This window comes from Hemitrygon akajei, chromosome 13, assembly GCF_048418815.1.
Source record: "Hemitrygon akajei chromosome 13, sHemAka1.3, whole genome shotgun sequence".
In the NCBI taxonomy this organism is placed as follows: Eukaryota; Metazoa; Chordata; class Chondrichthyes; order Myliobatiformes; family Dasyatidae; genus Hemitrygon; species Hemitrygon akajei.
Window position 1 is genome coordinate 100,469,192 of NC_133136.1, and position 22,297 is coordinate 100,491,488.

The window sequence follows — 22,297 nt, forward strand, 5'->3', positions numbered from 1 at the left end:
CTCAGCCCATAACCCTCCATTCCTTTCCTGTCCATATACCTATCCAATTTTACTTTAAATGACAATACCCAACCTGCCTCTACCACTTCTAGTGGAAGCTCTTTCCACACAGCTACCACTCTCTGAGTAAAGAAATTCCCCTTCATGTTACCCTTAAACTTTTGCCCCCTAACTCTCAACTCATGTCCTCTTGTTTGAATCTCCCCTATTCTCAATGGAAAAAGCCTATCCATGTCAACTCTATCTATTTCCCTCATAATTTTAAATACCTCTATCAAGTCCCCCCTCAACCTTCTACGGTCCAAGGAATAAAGACCTAACTTGTTCAACCTTTCCCTGTAACTTAGGTGCTGAAACCCAGGTAACATTCTAGTAAATCTTCTCTGTACTCTTTCCATTTTGTTGATATCTTTCCTATAATTCGGTGACCAGAACTGTACACAATACTTGAAAAATTCGGCCTTACCAATGCCTTGTACAATTTTAACATTACATCCCAACTCCTATACTCAATGCTCTGATTTATAAAGGCCAACATACCAAAAGCTTTCTTCACCACCCTATCCACATGAGATTCCACCTTCAGGGAACTATGTACCATTATTCCTAGATCACTCTGTTCTACTGCATTCCTCAATGCCCTACCATTTACCATGTATGTCCTAATTTGATTATTCCTACCAAAATGTAGCACCTCACACTTATCAGCATTAAACTCCATCTGCCATCGTTCAGCCCACTCTTTTAACTGGCTTAAATCTCTCTGCAAGCTTTGAAAACCTACTTCATTATCCACATCGCCACCTACCTTAGTATCATCTGCAAATTATTATGGTGCCAGTGATATGAACATCTTTGCGGTTAGAAATTACATTATTTATCAGTCCCATGATCCATGATTTCTTGTGGTGGTTGCTCTGATGAAACAGGCTGTAATAGTACTGTGATCCAAGCATTTTGTCAAGAGGAGGATGCTATTGAAGTTTAACTTTACCAACTCCCTGTTGATAATCACACCTTGCTAGTGGTTTGAATCATCCAACCCTGATACAGATGTATCAGTTTGTCTCACTCTGGGATGTGGTCCAGGGATTTTCAAGGCCACATCCACACTTCCATGGTTGGGATATATTTGCTAAAAAGCACATTGCCAATTCTGTGTTAGTGAGAACAGGACAATAATGAAGCAATTACCTATCTCATACTGTGATCCTCAACAAGGTTATGCATGATGACAAAGCTCTGCCCATGAAATCTGTGTCCCTCTTCTGATCTACTATTCCACAACAATGTTCCTGAACTGGTCATCTCCTGCACTCAGGAGGGTGATGTCATTGTCAAACAGCCTGATCTCCTCGGAATTTACAGTGGAGTGTCATGTTGTTGCTGTCCAGTGAAGGTCCTAATGTTCCACATTCTGTCTTTAGGTTAAGGATAGGACATTGTGCCTTCATGAGATCTTTACTTGTGGAAGGAGCATTCTACACCAGCTACAGCATAGCCTTGACAGTGAGATGCGATTAGTTGCCAAAAATGTCCAAGATGACAGGACACTAAATTCCACTGCAAGGACGCATTAGTGGACAGGCATAACCACACACACACACTGCACCCCCCCCCCCCACCTATTTCAGTATATTCCTCTACTCTTTGCTCCCTTCATCCCTCCTCAGAATCCCTCCCTCAAATCCTCCCAACTTCCACCTCTCTGTCTCACGCTGATGATCAGTACCCTCCTTTCTTCCAGTTCTCCATGCTCCATCCTTCAGAATGTCTCTCCATTCGATTGCCCTTGCCCTCCCAAGGGCCTCAGGTTCTTGCTTGCTCTCCAACCCTAAGTTAAGTGCAATTCTCTTGACAAAATGTTGGGCTGAGTGAGGTGGGTGATGTCTGCAGACATCAGCAGGTGCTGTGTCAGGGTGTTGGAACAGGGGAATGAGCCCAAAGAGGAGGCCAGCCTGGGATCCCATTAGATCTTAGCTATTCCCCTTCGTTCATCCCTTTCCTTTTAGACTGTACCTTCTTCATTTCCCTCTTGGATTTCCATGTCTCTCTCCTCAATTTAGACCCTTCCCACTTTCTCCCAGCACAGTGCCTTGAACCAAGTCAGGATGCAAGATGCCTTGTGCTATCTTGGTACCAAGATAGCTTCCCATAATAATCGAAAACGAGAGTGTAATTTTGTTTGATGTTATCTGAAACCAAAAAGTTTTACTTTGCGCTAACATTCAGATATGTTGGCCAGTATGAAATAAAGTGGTTATCTGCTCAGTCATAGGCATGCTATAATAATAAAGATGTATTTAAGTAATCTTGGTTCCCAAAGTCCACCAGCTTTAAAGTTTACCCTTTGTTTACTACCTTAAAGATGTTGCTCTGTACTTACCAATGCATAACACTAAAACTCTTTTTGATTTCTTAAGGAATAGGTTTTAGTAATTTTATTAAATAGCCTAGGTATGGATACCTGCTCTTTATCGGTTAAGCTTTAAGTATTAAAGATGTAGTATCAGCAATAAAAGTACCTCTTTCCAAAGATATATCTTTATAACAGGCTTAAAAATGTTTAGCTTTTACTTAATAGTTTAAAATATTTTTACAATTTTGCAATGGATCAGAATAAACATTCCATATTATTACAATATCACTCAAATATTTATGGAATTAACAGAATACCTTGCCTCATGTACTTCAGTATAAAATTAAAATGCTTAGCTGAACCCCATTTTAAGTTATTGCCATTTTAACAACATATTCAAGCAAATATAACTTTTATCTGAGAACACTCATGTGAGCTACTTTTGCAACATCTGAAGTGTAATTACTTTTGGTTGGTGTCACAGTCCGGTCCATTGACTCCTCATTCCAGTTATTTCCTTTTCCCTGTGGTCCAGCGGTCGTCTTGATTAAGGCACCTGTTTCCCATCTGAGCCGGCAGCATAAAAGCACCGGTTTACAGCTACTCGGAGCTGGACGACATCCATGTGAATCCCTGCAGCATCTGCTGACTTGTGATCTCTGTCTCGAAGGCTAATGTCAGAATATCTTTCAAGAGGGTGAACTCCCATAAGGCGTCAAGTCCTGATGGTGTACCTGATAGAGCTCTGAAAACCTGTGCCAACCAACTAGTGGAATGTTCAAGGACAACATCAATCTCTCAACGCTGTAGTTGGAAGTTCCCACCTGCTTCAAAAGTGCGACAATCATACTAGTGTCCAAGAAGAGCAGGCGAGCTGCCTCACTATCACCCAGTGGCTTTCACATCTACCATGATGAAGTGCTTTGAGAGCTTGGTCATGGCTAGATTTAACACGGGCCTAAGCAAGGACCTAGACCCACTGCAATTTGCCTATCACCACAACAGATCTACAGCTGATGGAATCCCTCTAGCTCTCCACTTGGCCTTGGATCACCTGGACAATAGCAATGCCTACATCAAGCTGCTGTTTATTGACTACAGCTTAGCGCTCAACACAATCATGCCCTTAGTTCTAATCAAAAAGCTCCCAAACCTGGGCCTCTGTACCTCCATCTCCATCTGCACCAGGAGACCGTAGTCTGTGTGGTTTGGAAAAGATCCTCCTCCTCACTGACCATCGCTAGTATAGCTCAGGGATATGGGTTAGCCCATTTCTCTGCTCTCTCTCTATAGCCACATGATCTATAAATTTGACAAAGACACAACTACTGTTGGCAGAATTTCTGATAGCGATGACGGGCCATACAGGGATGAGATATATCTGCTGGTTGAGTGGTGTCACAGCAATAACCTTGCACTCAACATCAGTAAGACCAAGGAACTGATTGTGGACTTCAGGAAGGGGAAGTCAAGGGAACACACACAGGTCCTGATCAAGGGATCAGCAGTGGAAAGGGTGAGCAGTTTAATGTTCCTGGGTGCCAACAACTCTGAGGATCTATTGCAGAGAAGGCATGACAACAATTATACTTCATTAGAAGTTTGAGGAGAATTGGACATATCACCAAATTACTTGCAAATTTCTACAGATGTAATGTGGAGAGTATCATCATCTGGTAAGGAGGAGCCACTGCACTGGATTGGATAAAGCTGCAGAAAGTTGTAAACTCAGCCAGCTCCATCATAGACTCCCCAGCATCCAGCACATCTTCAAAGGGCAATGCCTCTAAAAAGGCAATATTCACCATTAAGGGCCCTCATCACTCAGGACGTCCCCTCTTCTCATTACTACTGTAAGTTTTAGTAAATAAAATGGCAAAGGCATTTTACATAAGGGAAAATGTAACAATAACAATTTGTCAACCAAACATGGAACATAAAGCAGGTTTAAAAAATTTCACATCAGACCAGCCTCTTAAAGTGAAACCTGACTCCATGTTGGTGGCTGTGAATTATGCATATGTTTCCAACCCTTATATTAACTGACACAGGTTCCCCCCCCCCCCCCCCCCGGAATTTACTAAAACTGCACTGTGAGCTTGGATGGGCTGCCGAGCTTGGGTCCTATGTTGCACAGATGAAGTAACAGCAGGTACCTCTGGCTGGTCCAGAGGTGTGCTGACACGCTCATGGTCATGTTGTAATGCCAGGGGCTTGGCAGTGGAATCCTCCAAGTCTTAGTGGGCTGGTTTAAGATGATTTCTGAAATACGTTTGGGTTTACCCCTTCGATCCATGATCAAAGTCTTTTCTCTGCATTCCAAAAGGCGGATGGGCCATCAAAAGGAGGCCTAAGAGGGTGTGCATGACGGTGGCCAAAAATGAACAAGGCAGAGTGTAGGTCAACAGGAACCCAAGAATGCTGCACGCCATGATGGGAAGTAGTAATAGATGAAAAGGAATTGAATTTACTGAGGAAGTCGGAACTAGGTGGTCATGGCATCAGGAATAAAATCTCCTGACACTCATAATGCCTGCCCTTATACCAACTCAGCTGTGGACTGCAGGTCCTTTTTTGGAGCCATTCTGTGCCCCAGCAGGACCCATGAGAGATGATCATGCCAACACTCAACCATCAGGGAAGCTCTCAGAGCAGACCTTAAAGGGTTGTAAAACACTTGTACAGACCATCGGACTGTGGGCAATGCGTGTTGCATGATGTATCCTAACACCAAGGTTCTGGACACTCAGAGCCCAGTGGTCTGAAATGATTTGGGGACTGTGACCAAGGGAAATATCAAATGGAGTGCCAAACCGGGCAACCCAGGTCCTAATGAACGCCCGAGCCACATCTGTGGCTGTCATCGATGCTAGAGGAGCAACCTCTGGCCACCTGGTGGTACAATCCATCATGGTAAGAAAGTGTGTGGAACTGCTGGAGGGGGCAAGGGGACCAACCAAGTCCACAATGACATGGTCAAACCATCATTCAGGGACCTCAAGAAGTGCCAATGGCACCTGGATATGTTGGTTAATTTTTGCCTGCTTACACTCCACACGGGCTGCACTCCAATTATGCAGGTCCTTTCTAAGGCCATGCTACACAAACTTCAGTGCAGCCAGTTTCTGTGAGGCCTTCCAGCCCGGATCCGAGAGGACCCTAACGTGATTGGAGTTAGAAAAAGAATGCCTCCACTATGGGGTGAGGGCTAACAGTGAGACATCACACAGGAGAGAAACCTCAGCCTCCCCGAACTTAAAGACAGCCAACTACAGGCCTGTGACTGCTGTTCGGTAAGCCTTGACCTAGGTTAGCTGCCATGCCAGCATAGTCAACCCTGCTGCGCATGGCCTCAGCAGCTGGCCATGGGAGGCAATTGGCTACAGCATTATTTTCCCCTTGATATGTCGTATATCAGTTGTGAACTCTGATATATAGGCCAGCTGGTATCGCTGCCATACAGACCAAGGGACTGATATTTTTGCCACTGCATGCACGAGTGGTTTGTGTCAACGAACACTGTGAAATGGAAACCCTCTAGTGGAAAACAAAAACCAATCTAGACAGGTAGATCTGAGAAGCTCACAGCAAATTCGCTGTACTTCCTTTCGGGGGGGTTGGAGTTGCTGGCTGAAGAAGGCAAGCAGCAGCTACACGCCTCGGATCAACTGTTCATGCACAGCATAGTCTGACGCGTCAGCAGTTACACCTGTAGGTGCACCAGCGAGCAGCTGAGGCAGTAGCATCATGTTGGAAAGAGCTCGATTGGTGACATCGAGTGCTCCTGTCATGTCTGCTGACCAGTCAAGCTTGTGAATAGGGACACTGCCTTTAAGGGCACTATACAAGGGGAGCATAAGTTCAGGAGCACATGGAACAAAGAAAACCTCTTGTGGTTTTATAGTAGTGGGGGTGGTGGGAAAACCATAGTGGTGACTTTGGATGGGAGAGGTTTTGCACCTTCTGCTGATGTGCCATGGCTGAGAAAGTCAATGTTGACAGCTCGAATGTTGTCTGGCATTTAGCAGAATTAATAATTAGCCTGTGGTGGCTTAAGTGCTCGAAAAGTGTGTGGAGATGAGAAACGTGTTCAGATTTGGATGCATTGGCGACAAGTATGACATCTAGGTAAACAAAAAGAAACTCTAAATCTTTTAATAGAGTCCATCAACCATTGGAAAGTCCATGCTGCATTTTTCAGCCCAAGCAGTATGCACAAAAACTCAGAGGCCAAACGGGGGTTCTTTTCAGAATGTCCTCCAAGCACACAGGATTGTAGTCCCTAGCTAAGTCAACTTCAGAAAAAATTAACTTTTTGGCTAAACGTACCAAAAAATATTGAATGTGTTGGACCGGGTAACGATCGGGGTGGTGACCTCAATACGGAGTCGGTAATTGCCACATGGGCAGCAACCACCATCAGAATGCCAAAAATTTTTCCATTACATAAAGAATAAAAGAGAGGCGAGAACAGATATTGGGTCACTAGAAAATGACACTGGAGAGGTAGTAATGGAGGACAAGGAAATGGCAGATGAACTGAATAAGTATTTTGCATCAGTCTTCACTGTGAAAGACACTAGTAGTATGTCCGAGCGTATGAGGGAACAGAAGTAAATACAGTTGCTATTGTTATGCAGAAAGGGGCTTTTGAAGCTCAAAGGTTTGAAGATAGATATGTCACCTGAAACAGATGGACTACACCCTAGGGTTCTGAAAGAGGTAGCTGAAGAGATCTTTCAAGAATCACTAGATTCTGGCAAGGTTTTGGAGGACTGGAAAATTGCAAATATCATTCCATTCTTCAAGAAGGGAGGGAGGCAGAAGAAAGTAAATTATAGGCCAGTTAGCCTCGGTAGTTGGGAAGATATTAGAGTCAATTGTTAAGGATGAAGTTTTGAGGTACTTGGAAGCACATGATAAAATAGGCCAAAGACATCATAGTTTCCTTAAGGAAAAATCTTGCCTAACAAATCTGTTGGAATTCTTTGGGGAAATAACAAGTAGGATAGACAAAGGAGGATCGGTGGATGATGTGCACTTGGATTTTCAGAAGGCCTTTGACAAGGCACCACATGAGGCTGCTTAGCAAGGTAAGAGCCCACGATAGTACACGAAAGATACTAACAAGGACAGAGCATCGGCCGATTAGCAGGATACAAAGAGTGAGAATAAAGGGAGTCTTTTCTGATTGGCTGCGGTGACTGATGGTGTTCTGTAGGGTCAGTATTGGGACTGCTTCTTTTTACATTATATCAATGATTTGGACAGAAATCATTCATGGAATTAATGGCACTGTGGTCAAATTTGCAGACAATACATAGATAGGTGGAGGGCAAGTAGTGTTGAGGAAGTGGGGGTCTGCAGTAAGACTTAGACAGATTAGGAGAATGGGCAAAGAAGTGGCGGGGGAATACAGTGTCAGGAAGTGAATGGTCATGTACATCGGCAGAAGGAATAAAGATAGAGACTATTTTCTAAACTGGGAGAAAATTAAAAAATCCGAGGTTCAAGGGACTTGGGCGTCCTTGCGCAGGATTCTGTAAAGGTTAACTTGCAAGTTGAGTCTGTGGTGAGGAAGGCAAATGCAATGTTAGTATTCATTTCGAAAGGACTAGAATATAAAAACAAGGATGTAATGCTGAGGCTTTACATTGGTGTAAAGATATTGGTGAGGCCTCACTTGGAGTACTGTGAGCAGTTTTGGGCCTCTTATCTAAGGAAGGACATGTTGACATTGGAGAGGGTTCAAAGGAGGTTTACAAAAATGGTTCCAGAATAAAAGTCTAATCATATGAGGAGTGTTTAGTGATTCTGTGCCTGTACTCACTGGAATTTAGAAGAATGGGAAAACCTCATTAAAACCTTTCAAATGTTGAAAGGTCTAGATAGAGTGGATGTTTCGAATGGTCGAGGAATCTAGGACAAGAGGGCACAGCCTCAGAGTACAAGGCCATCTCTTTAGAACAGAGTTGAGGAGGAATTTCTTTAGCTATAGGGTGGTGAATCTGTGGAATTTGTTGGCACAGCTGGCTGCAGAGGCCAGGTCATTGAGTGTTTTAAAGGCAGAGTTTGATAGGATATTGATAAATCGGGGTGTGAAATGTTATGGGAAGAACAAGGTTAAGAGGGAAAAATGGCCTAATTCTGCTCCAATGTCTAATGGTCTTAAATTGTGATTTTCATATTTTTACACATATTCTTGCTAAAATTCCCATTTTTGTCTTCTCCAGGTTTTGTTGCCAAGTGTTTTAACAAATGCTTAAGAGGTAAAGAACAAAAGGAAGTGTGGGACAGTCAGTCATTTTTGAGATGGGAAGGACAAGACTTTGAAGAAGCGTAACTATAAATATGAAGATTTATATTTCAAATCTTTTACTACCATAAGGTTATCAAAAAAGTGTTCAGAGATTTCTGATGTGCTTTGATGAAGGGTAGCAAACAGGATCTGATCAGTAGAGCATTGGAAAGGTCAGATCAGCAACTAGAATGAAGGCTTTAGCAGCAGCTGGGTTCGGGTAAGATCAGGGATAACTGATGTAAACAATCACTTGTTGGCAATTGTGAAGACACAGGCTGTGAATATTTTGTTTGTGGATGTGCCACTGGGAAACTCAGGGGAGCAAAACACACACAGAATCATGCACTGCTGAACTGCTATTTGCCTTCAAATTTAGCAATGGTAAGGTTAAAGACATGGGATCACAGGTGAATGAACTCTGAAGTGGGGTGGAGATTCAGTGATGCAAAAAGCATACAGTGGATAGGAGGGGTAGAATCAGAAGACAGCAGGCATGATTGTTAGTGAGGTACTTGGTCCAGTGACTAATGTTCAGCAGATGTCAGGATTGAAAAGATAAACGTGTGATGATATTTTGATGGCCCTGGGCCTGTACTTGCTGGAGTTTAGAAGAATGAGGTGGGGGAGGGGTGGGATCTCATTGAAATCTTTTGAATATTGAAGGGTCCAGATAGAGTGCACATTAAGAGGATATGTCCAACAGCGGGGAAGTCTAGGACCAGAAAACACAGCCTCAGAATACAGAACAGAGATGAGGAGGAACTCAGAGAGGGTGAATCTGTGAAATTCATTACCATAGGTGACTGTGGAAGTTAGTCATTGAGTATATTTAAAGTAGAGGTTGATAGATTCTTGATTAGTTAGGGTGCCAAAAGTTACGGGGAGAAGGCAGGAGAATGAGGTTGACAGGGATAATAAATCAGCCATGATCAAATGGCAGAGCAGACTTGACGGGCTGAATGGCCTAATTCTGCCCCTATGTCTTACGGTGAAAAAGTCTATTTAACAGTTAGGTGGTGTTTGGTAGTCAGGGCACCTGTTTAGTGATTGTAGATAAAACATGAGTCAAGTCAGCAGATTGATAGTCACTTTGGTGTGCGATCAAGCTGGCAGATGGATGTTGAATGCTAGAGGATAAACGTGAGTCAGTCAGGGAACAAACAAACAGTGGGAGGGTTCACAAGGCAGAGCTGGGTAAAGATCTATTTTAAAGTGTACCTACTGCTCAGAGGAGGTGCTGGGGTGGATGTACATCTCTACCAGAGGAGCTGCAAGGTGCTCCTTCCCTTCACTAGCCCGCAGGTCAACCTCAGGCAAGGTGTAACGCCTGCATAAACCCCAATCAGGGTTGCGTGAAGCCATGGGGGCAGGCGGTGTATGGTCGTATGAGCAGCTGGTGCATATCACAAGACCTGGTTACGCAACGCTGAAGAGTATTGATAATGGCTGGGGTCACCCGTCTTGTAAATCACTGCCCTCAAGAATGGAATGGTAAACTACTTCTGTAGAAAAATTTGCCAAGAACAATCATGATCATGGATAGAGAAAGGAATAAGAAGAGCTTCAGATGGAAGACCATGATTGTCCACGTCATGCGTCACAGCACATAATGATGACTGGTCAAAGTCACATCACTAGATTGAACCTGAGCAGCTTGTGGATGTGCAGTGCAAGTCTTTGTGATGAAGGGAACATGTGGACAGGAGTTTTTTCTTGAAGGCCAGATTTGTGAGCAGTCTGTTTCCATGTGATACAATGGCTAAGAAAAAAAACATAGAAAACCTACAGCACAATGCAGGTCCTTTGGCCTACAATGCTGTGCCGAACACATACTTACTTTAGAAATTACTTAGGTTTACCCATAGCCCTCTATTTTTCTAAGCTCCTGTACCTATCCAGGAGTCTCTTAAAAGACCCTATTGTATCTGCCTCCACCACTGTTGCCGGCAGCCCATTTCACGCACTCACCACTCTCTGCGTTAAAAACTTACCCCTGACATCTCCTCTGTACCTACTTCCAAGCACCTTAAAACTGTGCCCTCTTGTGTTAGACGTTACAGCCCTGGGAAAAAACTATCTACACGATCAAGATGGAGGGAAGTGAGAGGGCATGAGGGGCAATGAAGTTGAAATTAGTAGGAAAGACACAAGCTTAATGACATGTGGTATTTCTTTTCTGAGACCATTGTTTAGCTACAGAGGATTTTTGCACAGGCAAAAGTGGTTTTCTTGGAGACTGAACAGATTCGAGATGCTGGAATTCCAGAGCTGTAAAAGAAAGTTGGAGAGATTAGGCAGCATCTGAGAAGAAAGAGGGATAGTTGGCATTTTGGGTCAGGATCCTGCATCAAGACTGAGAACATATCGTAACGGTAGCTGGCATATAGAGGAGAGAAGGGGGGTAGGTGATGCAGGGCTGGCAGATGAAGGGCAGAACCGTGTGTGGAGGGGCATGATGGGCAAGTGGGAACGTAGGGTGAGGTAGAGACAGTGGTAGAAGGTGATGAGGAGACAAGAAAGGGGAGCAAAGCTGGAATCTGTTAAGTATGGAAGGTGAAAAGTGAAACCACTACAGGAGAGATGATGGTCAGATAGATGAGGGCATAAAATACACCGTGGGTTAAGGGTGTAAGCTGGTAAGGGTTTGGAAAGAAGTGGGGTGATGAGCCTGGATGGAGAAAACTCAAAGTTTATACCACTGAGTTCCAGACTACCCAGAGAGAATATGAATTAATTTTTACATTTGGTCTCACCTGGCATGAAGAAGGTCAAAAACAGACATGTCGGTGTGAGAATGGGAAGAAGAGCTGAAATGGCAAGCAACCAGTAGTTCAAGATAATCATTTTGGACCAAGAGCCATAACTTGGCAGAGCATTTACCTAATCTTAGTTCAGTGCTTGCTGATGTAGATGCTGCATTGCAAGCACTGAATGCAAAAGGTGCTTATATCCCCTTATGGTGATGAGGAAGGAGGTGTAGGGTCAGGTGTTGCATCTCCTATGGTTGTAGGAGAAAGTGCCAGAGAATGGGGAGAATATGTGTCTGAAGTCGAGGTTGGGAATGTCAAAGAATGATGTGCTGGGTGTGAAGGCTGTTGGGCTGAAAGGTAGGACAAATGGAACTTTATCTCTGCTCTGCCTGGGGGAGGCCAGATGAATGCAGAAGTGCAGGAGAGGAAATGTATCAACCACTTTTTCAGAAAATGGAGGACATTTCAGAAGTTTTGGAACAGGAAGCTTCATCACAAGAACAGATACAGCAGGGGTGGCGAAACAAAGAGAAAGAAATGGCGTCTTTGCAATAAACAGGGTGGGAAAATAAGCAGTCTTGGTAGCTGTTGGAGTCAAAAGTTTTATAGTAAATGTAAGTAGGTTGTCTCTTGAATGGAGACGCAGAGATCCAGAAAGGGGAGGGGCGTATCAGAATTAGTCCAAGTGAAGTTGAGGTGGTAGTTTGCAGTGGAGTTGATAAAATTGACAAGTTTTGCATGAGAGCAAGATGTAGCACCACAGCAGATGTCGATGTGGCAGAGAAAAGTTTGGACTTCTATTTTTAATCCTTCTGCTTTCTGCAAATGAAAGCTGTAGCATGGACACTTGCATAGCTACTCCAGCCTTTTCACTGTCGACATGGAACTGTCCTTGTTCTACACCTACTCTGGCACCACTCCTCCTACATTTCCCTTTACTGTGGTTGATGGAGTCTTCTCCACATCTCCTCCATTTCCTGCATTTCTGATCTTACCCTGCCTTCCCAAGAGAGAAGAAAGCTGGGTTTCTCTTCATCCTTGCTTTTCAACCCAACAGCCTTTGCTTCTAGCATATTATTCCTAGTCATTTCTGTCAGGTGCAACACGATCCCACTATCAGTCGCACTTCCTCCCCACCCCTTTCTGTTTGTCACAGTGACCACTCTATGATTCTCTGGTGTGCTTATCGTCTCCACCCACTCCTCCCTGCTCTCCTTTGCAACCGTAAGAGATACAGCAACTGTCCTTACACTTCCTTGCTCAGTAGGGACTAAAGCAGTCCTTCCAGGTCAGGTAAGATTTACATCAAGCTTCTCCAAATATTTCATTTGCTGCACTGACATCCTTGGAGAGACCAAGTGCAGACTGGCTAACTCCTTTACCAAGTATTTGTGCTTTGTCCACAATGGCCATCTTGAGCTCCAAGGTCGTATGGTTATTTTAACTTCTCTTCATATTCAATATGGACACATCCCTCCTCAGCCTTCTCAACTGCCAGAGTGAGGCCAAACAGAAGCTAGAAGAGCAGCACCTCATATTTTGTTTGTTCATGCAATCAAACACTTAATTTTCCAATTTCATATAATCTGGGCTTTGTATGCTCCTTTATTTCCCTTCTGGTACACTCAGCTTCTTTCACCCCCTTTTTCCAAATGCTTCTCCCCATCCCTGCTCCCCTTTGGCCAGTTTCTTTCCTATCCTCCATCTTGTGCTATTTGCACATTACCCACACAAGAAGCCATTTGGTTTCCAAATGGTTCCATCTGACAATGATCCTCCTTTCTCTGGGTCCTTCCTTACTCATGATTCTAGAACCTTCAGACCTTTGTCATCTACACATATCGCCTTCCAGCCTCTTGTCTCTATCTCCAACTCCCCTCCCCCACCTGCCCCCATCTGCCCATCTCACCTGGTTCCACCTATTGCCTGCTAGCTCCTTCCCCAACTCTCCTCCTCACTGCTTCACAATGGCTCTGTCTCCTGTTCACTTTCAGTGCTGAAACATCAACTATCCCTCTGCTTCCACCAATGTTGCTGAACAGTTCTTCAGTTTGTTTTATCCCAAGAATACGTTTCTTATCAACCAACTGATAACATAAAAGCAAACAAGCTGTCAAGTGTTTTTTTTTTAATTTATGCCTAAGAGCTATACGGTATAAGTCTAGTCATTATTATTTTGGAAAAGTAACCATTGTTCCAGTTTAGTTTTTCTATCAGCACATCTGGATTACTAACTACTTGATGTGTAATACTAAGATTAATCTTAAGTTCTCACTTGTTCACAGGCAAATTTGTAACTGTCTTTATTGAAATCTGATTTAGAGGTTAACATCTCACCAGACAAACACACTGTACAGAAAGTATGTTCGACATGGGCGGTGGTTGGGTGGCTTGTAGAAAAATAAACTACATGACACACCCTGGTGACTAACAACCTAAAAATGACCCCAGTTTTTACATAGCTGTTGGCCCTGTCCACAAGAGGTCAACTTCAAAATTATGCTGTTTTGTTCACTGGGTTGAATAGTATTAGCTTCATGCATTAAAAGCTAAAAATTCTCTTTACCTACTGTCTCCATAAAAACATTGCAGTGGGGAGCTAAACTTAGGAAGTCTTTTGGGAAATAACTATGTTATTCAGCATATGCTATGTATTAACCAATGGAAATAATTCTATCACAATGCAGTAGTTACCATTACTTGCAGATCATTACAACATGAAATTATCAATATCTGTCAATGAATCATAAAAAATTATTTTATATATTTGATAGAAACCATCTCCAAATGATACAGCTGAGAAAAGTATCACATACTTTCATTGACTAATTGGATCAATTTAAATGCAAATTTGATAGTTTAAATAATCATGTGATGAGACAGTATCTTCTAAGAAATTAACTAAAGAAGGATCTTGGCCAAAACGTCAGCTGTACTCTTTTCTATAGATGCTGAATTTCTCCAATATTTCGTTTATTTTGCTTGGATTTCCAGCATCTGCAAAATTTAGACTAGAAGCTTATATACTCTATGAATAGTTTTAATAGCTGTTTGTTCCTATTAAAGCAAAGCTGAAATCTTCTCAAAGACACTCTAAAATATTAGGCTTTCCAAACAACTTCTGTTGATTCATACTCAGATCAATATTCTAGAAAGATTAGTTACTGAAGGAAGAAAACACAAAACAGACATTTGGACATGACCAACAATAAGCACAACCTATCCAGACCAGCTTACTTGATAAGAGTGTCAGGGGGCTGAGGTGAGTGTAGTTGTCATTACTAATGAGAAGGTGATTGGGAAGCTGAAGGGTAGATAAGTCACCTGGAATGGATGGATACATCTCAGGGTTCTGAAAGAGGTAGCTGAAGAGCCATTCGTAATGAACTTCCAAGAATCACTAGATGCTGGAATGGTTCTAGAGGACTGCAAAATTGCAAATGACATTCCACCCCTTAAGAAGGGAGGCAAGCAAAAGTCAGTATATTATAGACCAATAAGCCTATCTTCAATGGTTGGGCAGATGTTGGAGTCCATTATTAAGGATGAGGATTTGGGTTAGTTAGAAGCACATGATAAACTAGACTGAAGAAAATTAAAAACAAGTGTATTACAAGTGTAACCAAAATTAGAGCCCATGATATTACCGGAGTTTCTATCATGGATAGAAGATTGGCTCACTGGCAAGGGGTAAAGAGTTGGAAATAAAGGAGGCCTTTTCTGGTTGCCTACTGGTGACTGGTAGTGTTCCGCAGGGTTTTATGTTGGGACCACTTCTTTTCACATTATTTCCCAGATTTGGATGATGGAAGTGTGTAATGCTGAGGCTTTATAAGGCAGAATAGCATGTAGCATTTTTGGGCCTGTATTTAAGAGAAATGTGCTGGCATTGGAAAGGCTCCAGAGAAGGTTCACGAGAATGATCCTGGGAATGAGTGTTGTCATATGAAGAGCGTTTGATGGCTCCGGGACTGTACTTGCTGGAGCATAGTGAATGAAAGGGATCTCCTTAAAACCTATTGAATATTGAAAGTCCTAGATAGAGTGGACATGGAAAGGATGTTTCCTAGAGTGGGGGGGGGTCTAGAACCAGAAGGCACAGTCTCAGAATAGAAGGACATTGAAGTAGAATAGAGATAAGAAGGAATTTCTTTAGCTAGAAGATGGTGAATCTGTGGAATTCATTGCTACAGACATCTGGGGAGGCCAAGTCAGTGGGTATATTTAAAGTGGAGGTTAATAGGTTCTTAATTAGTAAGGGTATCAAAGATTACGGGGAGAAGGTCAGGAGAATGGGTTTGAGAGGTATCTTAACTCAGCCATGATGGAATGGCAGAGCAGACTTAATGGGTCGAATGGCCTAATTCTGATTATGTGCCTTAGGGTCTTCTATTACCTCTTCTTCATTAAATTGTTCTCTCCAGTACCTTAACTACTGTATCTTTCTTTTACTATCTTCATCCCTGATAAAGACAATTACAAGCTACTTATGTGGTGTACTCTGCACCCCAACACCCCATAGTACTCATATTATTTATAGGCTTACAGAAGACAATTTAATTCTCTTTAGTTGCCATTTCAGTCTGTTTTCTTTCTTATTTCCCTTTTCACTTTCTCTCTTATTCTTCTACATCGGACAGACTCTCAGCTAGCATTAATTTTACATCAATGAATTAATCCCTCTTTCTGCATCTTATTTCTTTCTGTTTGGTTCATCGTTTAACAGGTTTTGACTTTGTTTTCTGTCTTCCACTCTTGGCAATGTACACAAGTAGTTTTCTCTTGGCGTGCTACCCATTATTCAATTAGTTTTATTTACAAGTCTTTGACTCCAATTTATCTCAGATAGATCTATTTCCAACCCACCCAAATTAGCCTTCTTCACATAAATATTTTTGTTACTGCGGATTTCTCCTTTTCTTTGCTAATCTAAAGCTTGGTCACCACTTTCTAAGTATTCCTATGCTGACAATTATCTGACTTCATTTCTTGGAACAAAACTCAGTAATGTTCCTTTCTTATTGGACTAGAAACAAATTGATCTAGAAAGTTCTCTGAAAATACTTCAGAATATGTTTCTTGAAATCTTCAAGAATTATTCCTTATTGACATTATCTGCTTACCACGTGTACCCTGACAACGATTTTGTTACTCAACCAAGCCTGTTTCAAAGTTAATAAGTTGCATAGCCAGTCATGATGGAGCCACAACTTCCTCCATTAAACTCTGGGAAAAACAAAACCATCGTTTTTGGGCCCCAGTTAAAAATACTGTATACTTGAAACTAGACAAGGTTGAAGGCAATTGTTTGCAACCACAATGTACTAACTGACACAGAGCCAAGCTTCCATCACATATCCTCTCCATTATTAAGATGAATTACTTCCAATTCAGTAATCTTGCCTAGCAACATCACTGCTTCAGCTACAACAACACTGAAACCTTTATTCAAGCCTTTGCAACCTCCAGACTTAATAATTCTAATGTTGTTTTCACTAGTGTTCCTTTATCCATCTTCCAAAAACTTTAGGTCATCTAAAGCTTTATTGCTCATCATTTATCTGAATATGTAATACTCATTAAAACCACAAAATACTGTAGTGTAAAGTTGGGATCTGAAAAATTTCTCAAATGATATTTTAGAATCTACTGATCACTGAGTGCTTTTGGAAAACATCAGGACTGAAAATGTGAAAGTCAGCTTTCAGACTTGGGGCAAGCTTACAGCTCTCAAGTGATATTTCTCACAGGCAGTCTGTGAAAGACTAAACAATAAAATGGCATTTTTATGATTTCAGGATGTCCTAAAGCAATTTATAAACCATGAAGTAGTTGTGAAGTGTATTTATTGTTATGACATGGTCTAGAGTCTGAAATATGTCTATAATTTTTAATAATGCAATAACAAGGCAACTGTGGAGAAAATAAGAAATACATTTTAAATTAAGATCAATGAATCTAGAAAGGTTTGTTCTGGAGAAAATGCCCAGTTATGTATTTTTTCATCTTTAATATCACAAACCAGAATGCTCCAAAGGATCTAATTGGGGGGCAGCTAAAGTGGTTGAATGTTACCAGTGTATCACATTCTCATTTTTCACTTCTACACCCACAGAGTTGCAACTCCTTATGGTGGTTTTGAAAGAGCTTCCAAACTTGTAGGTTTGAAGCTACCGAAGCTGGATTTTGCATTACTGGAACCAGAGCTCAGATTGCCTGTTTTCCAAGATGGGACCGCTGGCCGGCCAAGCTTCAACAGAACTGCCCAAGGATGGACATCTAATAATGATCCCATTGCATTTAAAGATCTGTCTTTGGAAGTAACCGTTCCTGAAACAGATGACCTCTAGAATATTAGTGTGGATTTACTTATATTGATAACACATTTTCCTTTATTATACATATATAGTGAGTCAATCAACTTGAGTTGATATTTCCTAGCAAACAGAAAATAATCCAAATAAATATAAGTATTCACATTCAGTATATGTAAAAACCTATACCAGAGTCTAATGTTGTACAAATTTTCAACCAGGCCCTGAATATTCTCAGATTGTCTACTCCTGCACTCCCAAGACATTTTTATAGTGCAATAGAATCTTGATGAATGCATATAAATAACATTTCCACAGGCCACATTTGTGAAAATTGTCCAAATTTTGGGTCTAATTTTTATATGGCTATATAAGAATCTTAAAATGCCATAACATATTGAATGATTCCTGTATAAAAAGAAATCGAAAGGTTAATTTTGTAGCATTAGTAAAATTTTGTCATTGCAATTACACTTCTATTGAATGTACTTGTAGGGTAGCCATGTGGTTCACAGTATTTCATTCTGACCAGCTGACTACTGGCCTCAGTTTTTACATTAAGCAGTGAACTTATCTGTCAGTAAAAATAAACAGATCATTTTATCAAAAGCTAGAATGTACACTTCTCCTTCATCTTTCAGTTGTTTTCCTTTTATTTTCTTTACTTCCTCTCCTTTTCCCTTCTTTCTCCTAAAGCAATGAGAAACACAGGGACTTTTCAATATTTAATAATTGGCAATCAAGCTTTGATTAATTATTGGTATTAAAGGAAATGACTGGCAAACGTTAGGCTAGGTAAACTAACATTCACGGACACACATCAGAAGCCACTACCTACATATAGAGAGAATATGACCTACAGTTCTTCTGATTTTTCTCTTCCTCACTCCAAACTGGGTTATGGTCCCCTTCTCTACTGTTCCTCCAAATATTTAGTGTTCATTTTTAAGATTATTTTTGATTGTGTCATACAAGACCTCATCAGACAATGGATCAACAAGTAATTCTAACTTTAATTCTTTTGGTAAATCCATTGCATGTTGATTCATAACATACTTATCTTGATGTTAATAAGCTGATTTCATGGGCAACTGCTAACAATGCCACTTGGAAACTTTCTCACTGTTAAGGATCAGTGCAGATTAAAACATTCTACTAACTGAAATTAAGGTGAGAGAAGAAACCAATTACAATTCCAAGAGAAAATATTCATCCAAATACCAGGTTTTTAACATTTTCATTCATTTAAAGTTTGCATAAATGTTACTCAATGGAGTGTTTTAAAGTGCTGGTGAATAGAAAGTCTCATGCAAAATTCTATTGTCGTGTGATCAGCATGTTAGACCATAACAAATCACTTGCTGTAAACATCTTTAATTAGTATAATAGTAATCAAACAAGAAGCTGAACAATACAGTATAACAATATAATAACAGAACTTGTTGATTTGTAATGGCATAGAAAATATTTATAATAATAGCCGATAACTCTGAGCTTTCAATGGTAGATATTACAGATGTAGGTTCAGTTAAAGGAGACTTTGTTTTATATTATTGAAACTGTAATATAAACTAGATTTATACTGCATCACTTTAGTAGTAATGCAAGTGAGAATTGCTTTTGTGAGCGCTGATTTGAAGTTAGAACATCTTTAATGTAAATTAGTCATTTCACTCAATTTTGCCAAAGAAGATTTGAAGATTTCACAATGAATCTTCCTCATTAATTTCAGAAAACAATTGATACACTCCTGACTGCTGGTACATTCTCCTACTTACCATGAAAATGTTTAAATCATCCAGGTTTTACACGATGATTCCTCAGAAATTTTGAATGGCTAAGGAAATACACCTCTGATTAATTTTAATTAGGCCCCTACCTTCTACAGACAGTGTTGTGATGTGTTAACTGTTTTACTGAAATACGACTGTATTTAGCAATTTGTCACAGTTCTTAAATGGTTGATGTGCTTCTTGTACAATAAATTTTTCTGAGGTGCACCACCCGTTCTGTTTGAAAATATAGTAACCGTTGTGTTTGCAGTCTGACCTCGATCAGGTTTAATTTCACTGGCATGTGTTGTTTTGCAGCAGCAGTACATTGCAATACATGAAAAGACTATAAACTACAATAACAACTATAAACGTTAAAAATAAATTGAATATGTAGTGCAAAAAAGAGCAAAAAATTAGTGTAGTGTACATTCAGAAATCTGATAGTGGAGGGGAAAAAGCTGTTCTTAAAACATTGGATGTGTGGCTTCAGGCTCCTGTATCTCCTCCTTGATGGTAGCAATGAGAAGAGGGCATGTTTTGGGTGATGGGGGTCCTTAATAATGGATGCTGCCTTCTAGAGGCATCTTCTTTTGACAATATCCTCATTGTGGCGGAGTCTAGTGCTCATGATGGAGCTGAATGAAACTGTAACTTTCTCCAGCTTTTTCCAATCCTGTGCACTGGCCCCTCCATACCAGATGATGATTCAACCAGTTAGAATGCTCCCCATAGTATATTTATAGAAATTGATGAGAGTCTTTGGTGACATGCCAAGTCTCCTCAAACTCCTAATATTGTGCCTTCTTTATAATTACATCAATACGTTGGGTCCAGGATAGATCTCTTCAGAGATATTGACACATTGGAACTTGAAACTGCTCACTCTTTCCACTTCTGGTTCCTCAATGAGGACTGATGTATGTTCCCTCAACTTCCCCTTCCAGAAGTCCACAATCAATCTCTTGGTCTTAATGACATGGAGTACAATGCAATTGTTGCAACACCTCCCAACCAGCTGATCTGCCTCCCTTGTATTCTCCAGAGTGGGGAATAGAAAAAGAGGGGAGGGGGAAGGAAATTTATTTGTACCAAACGAGAAATCGATATTTATGCCATCGGGTTGGAGGTTATCTATACAGAATATAAGGTGTTGCTCCTCCACCCTGAGGGTGGCCTCATCTTGGCACAAGAGGAGGCAATGGAACGGGAATAGGAACTGGAATTAAAATGTTTGGCCACTGGGAAGTTCCTCTTCTAGCCGATGAAGCAGAGGTGCTCAATGGCACAGCCCCTCAGTTTAAGCTGGGTCTCATCAATGTGGAGGAGCCCACACTGGGAGCACTATCCCACCTGGAAGGACTGTTTGGGGCCCTGAATGGAGGTGAGGGAGGAGGTGTAGGGGCAGGAGTAGCACTTAGGCTGCTTGCAGGGGCATTGCCGGGAGGGAGATCAGTGGGGAGGGTGAAACGGACAAAGGAATCACAGAGGGAACAATTCCTGTAGAAAGTGAAGAGAGAGAGGTAGGCAAAGATATGTTTAATGGTAAGATTCTCTTGGAGATGACAGAAGTTGCAAAGAATGATGTGTAAGATGAGGAGGCTCACAGGGTGGTAGGTAAGGACAAGAAGAACTCTATCACTGTTAAGGCGGAGGGAAGATGGGTTGAGTCTAGATGTTTGGGAAATGGAGAAAATGCAAATGAGAGAAGCCTCGATGGTGGAGGAAGCCCTATTCTTTAAAGGAGGACATCTCTGATTCCTGGAAAGGAAAGCTGCATGCTGGGAATAGATGCGGCAGAAACGAAGGAACTTGGAAAGGCTATGGTACTTTTACAGGAGACAGTGCGGGAAGAGGTATAGCCAAGAGAAGCATGGGAATCAGTAGGTTTATAAAACGTGTCAGTCGACAGTTCATCTCCAGTGATGGAGACAGAGAGACAAAGAAAGGGGAAGGAGGCATCAAAAATGCACGGTGAATTTGAGGGCAGAGTGGAAGTTGAAGGCAAAGTTGAAGAAATTGACAAGCTTAATGTGGGTGCGTGAAGCAACACCAACATCGTCGTCAATGTACCAGAGGAAGAGTTAACATTACCGGGGAAGGCTTGGACCCTGGACCTCTCTACCTTGCCAGTGAAAAGGCAGGCATAGACTGAGGACCGTGTGGGTGCCCATGGCTACCCCTTGAGTCTGGAGAAAGTGGGAGGAGCCGAAGGAAACATTTTTGAGGGTGAGGACCGGTTCTGCCAGATGGAGGAACGTGGTGGTGGAGGGGAACTGATTGGTTCTTTTATTGACAAAGAAGCAAAGAGCTATAACGCCTTTGAGATGGAAGGTAGAAGTGTATAGGGATTGGATATCCTTGGTGAAAATGAGGGGGACAGGGCTGGGGAATTGAAAGTTAGTGAGGAGATCGAGAGCATGAGAACTGTCACGGATATAGGTGGAAGGGACTGAACAAAGGAGGATAGAATGGAGATGAGGTATGAGGACACAAATTCAGTGGGGCAGGAGCAGGCAGAGACCATTGGCCTACCTGGACAGTCCAGTTTGTGGATCTTGGGTAGGAGGTAGAAGTGAGGAATGCTGGGTAAGATAACTATGAGTTTGCTGGCTGTGGTTGAGAGTTCTCCAGAGTTGATGAGATCAGTGATGGCATCGATGACATTTTTCTGATGGTCTGGATGGGGTCCTCTTCAAGGGGTAGGTAAGAGGAGGTATCTGAGATTTGCTGCCTGGCCTCGGTAAAGTAGACGTCAGTCCGCCACACTACAACAGCAACCCCTTTGTCTGCGGGTTTGG

The 22,297-nt window shown here is 41.8% G+C and overlaps 1 protein-coding gene and 1 long non-coding RNA gene across 3 annotated transcripts in view; one reads left to right on the plus strand and one right to left on the minus strand.

The window, feature by feature from the left end:
- The window catches only part of LOC140738081 (myozenin-2-like), a 48,067-nt gene extending 28,343 nt beyond the window's left edge, over window positions 1-19,724 (plus strand). Inside the window, exon 6 of the mRNA XM_073065171.1 lies at window positions 17,526-19,724. Coding sequence (XP_072921272.1) covers window positions 17,526-17,760 — 235 coding nt within the window. The 3' untranslated portion in view covers window positions 17,761-19,724. The remainder of the gene's footprint in view (window positions 1-17,525) is intronic.
- The window catches only part of LOC140738082 (uncharacterized), a 104,848-nt gene that overhangs the window by 28,001 nt on the left and 54,550 nt on the right, over window positions 1-22,297 (minus strand). The gene's annotated exons all lie outside the window — the stretch shown is intronic.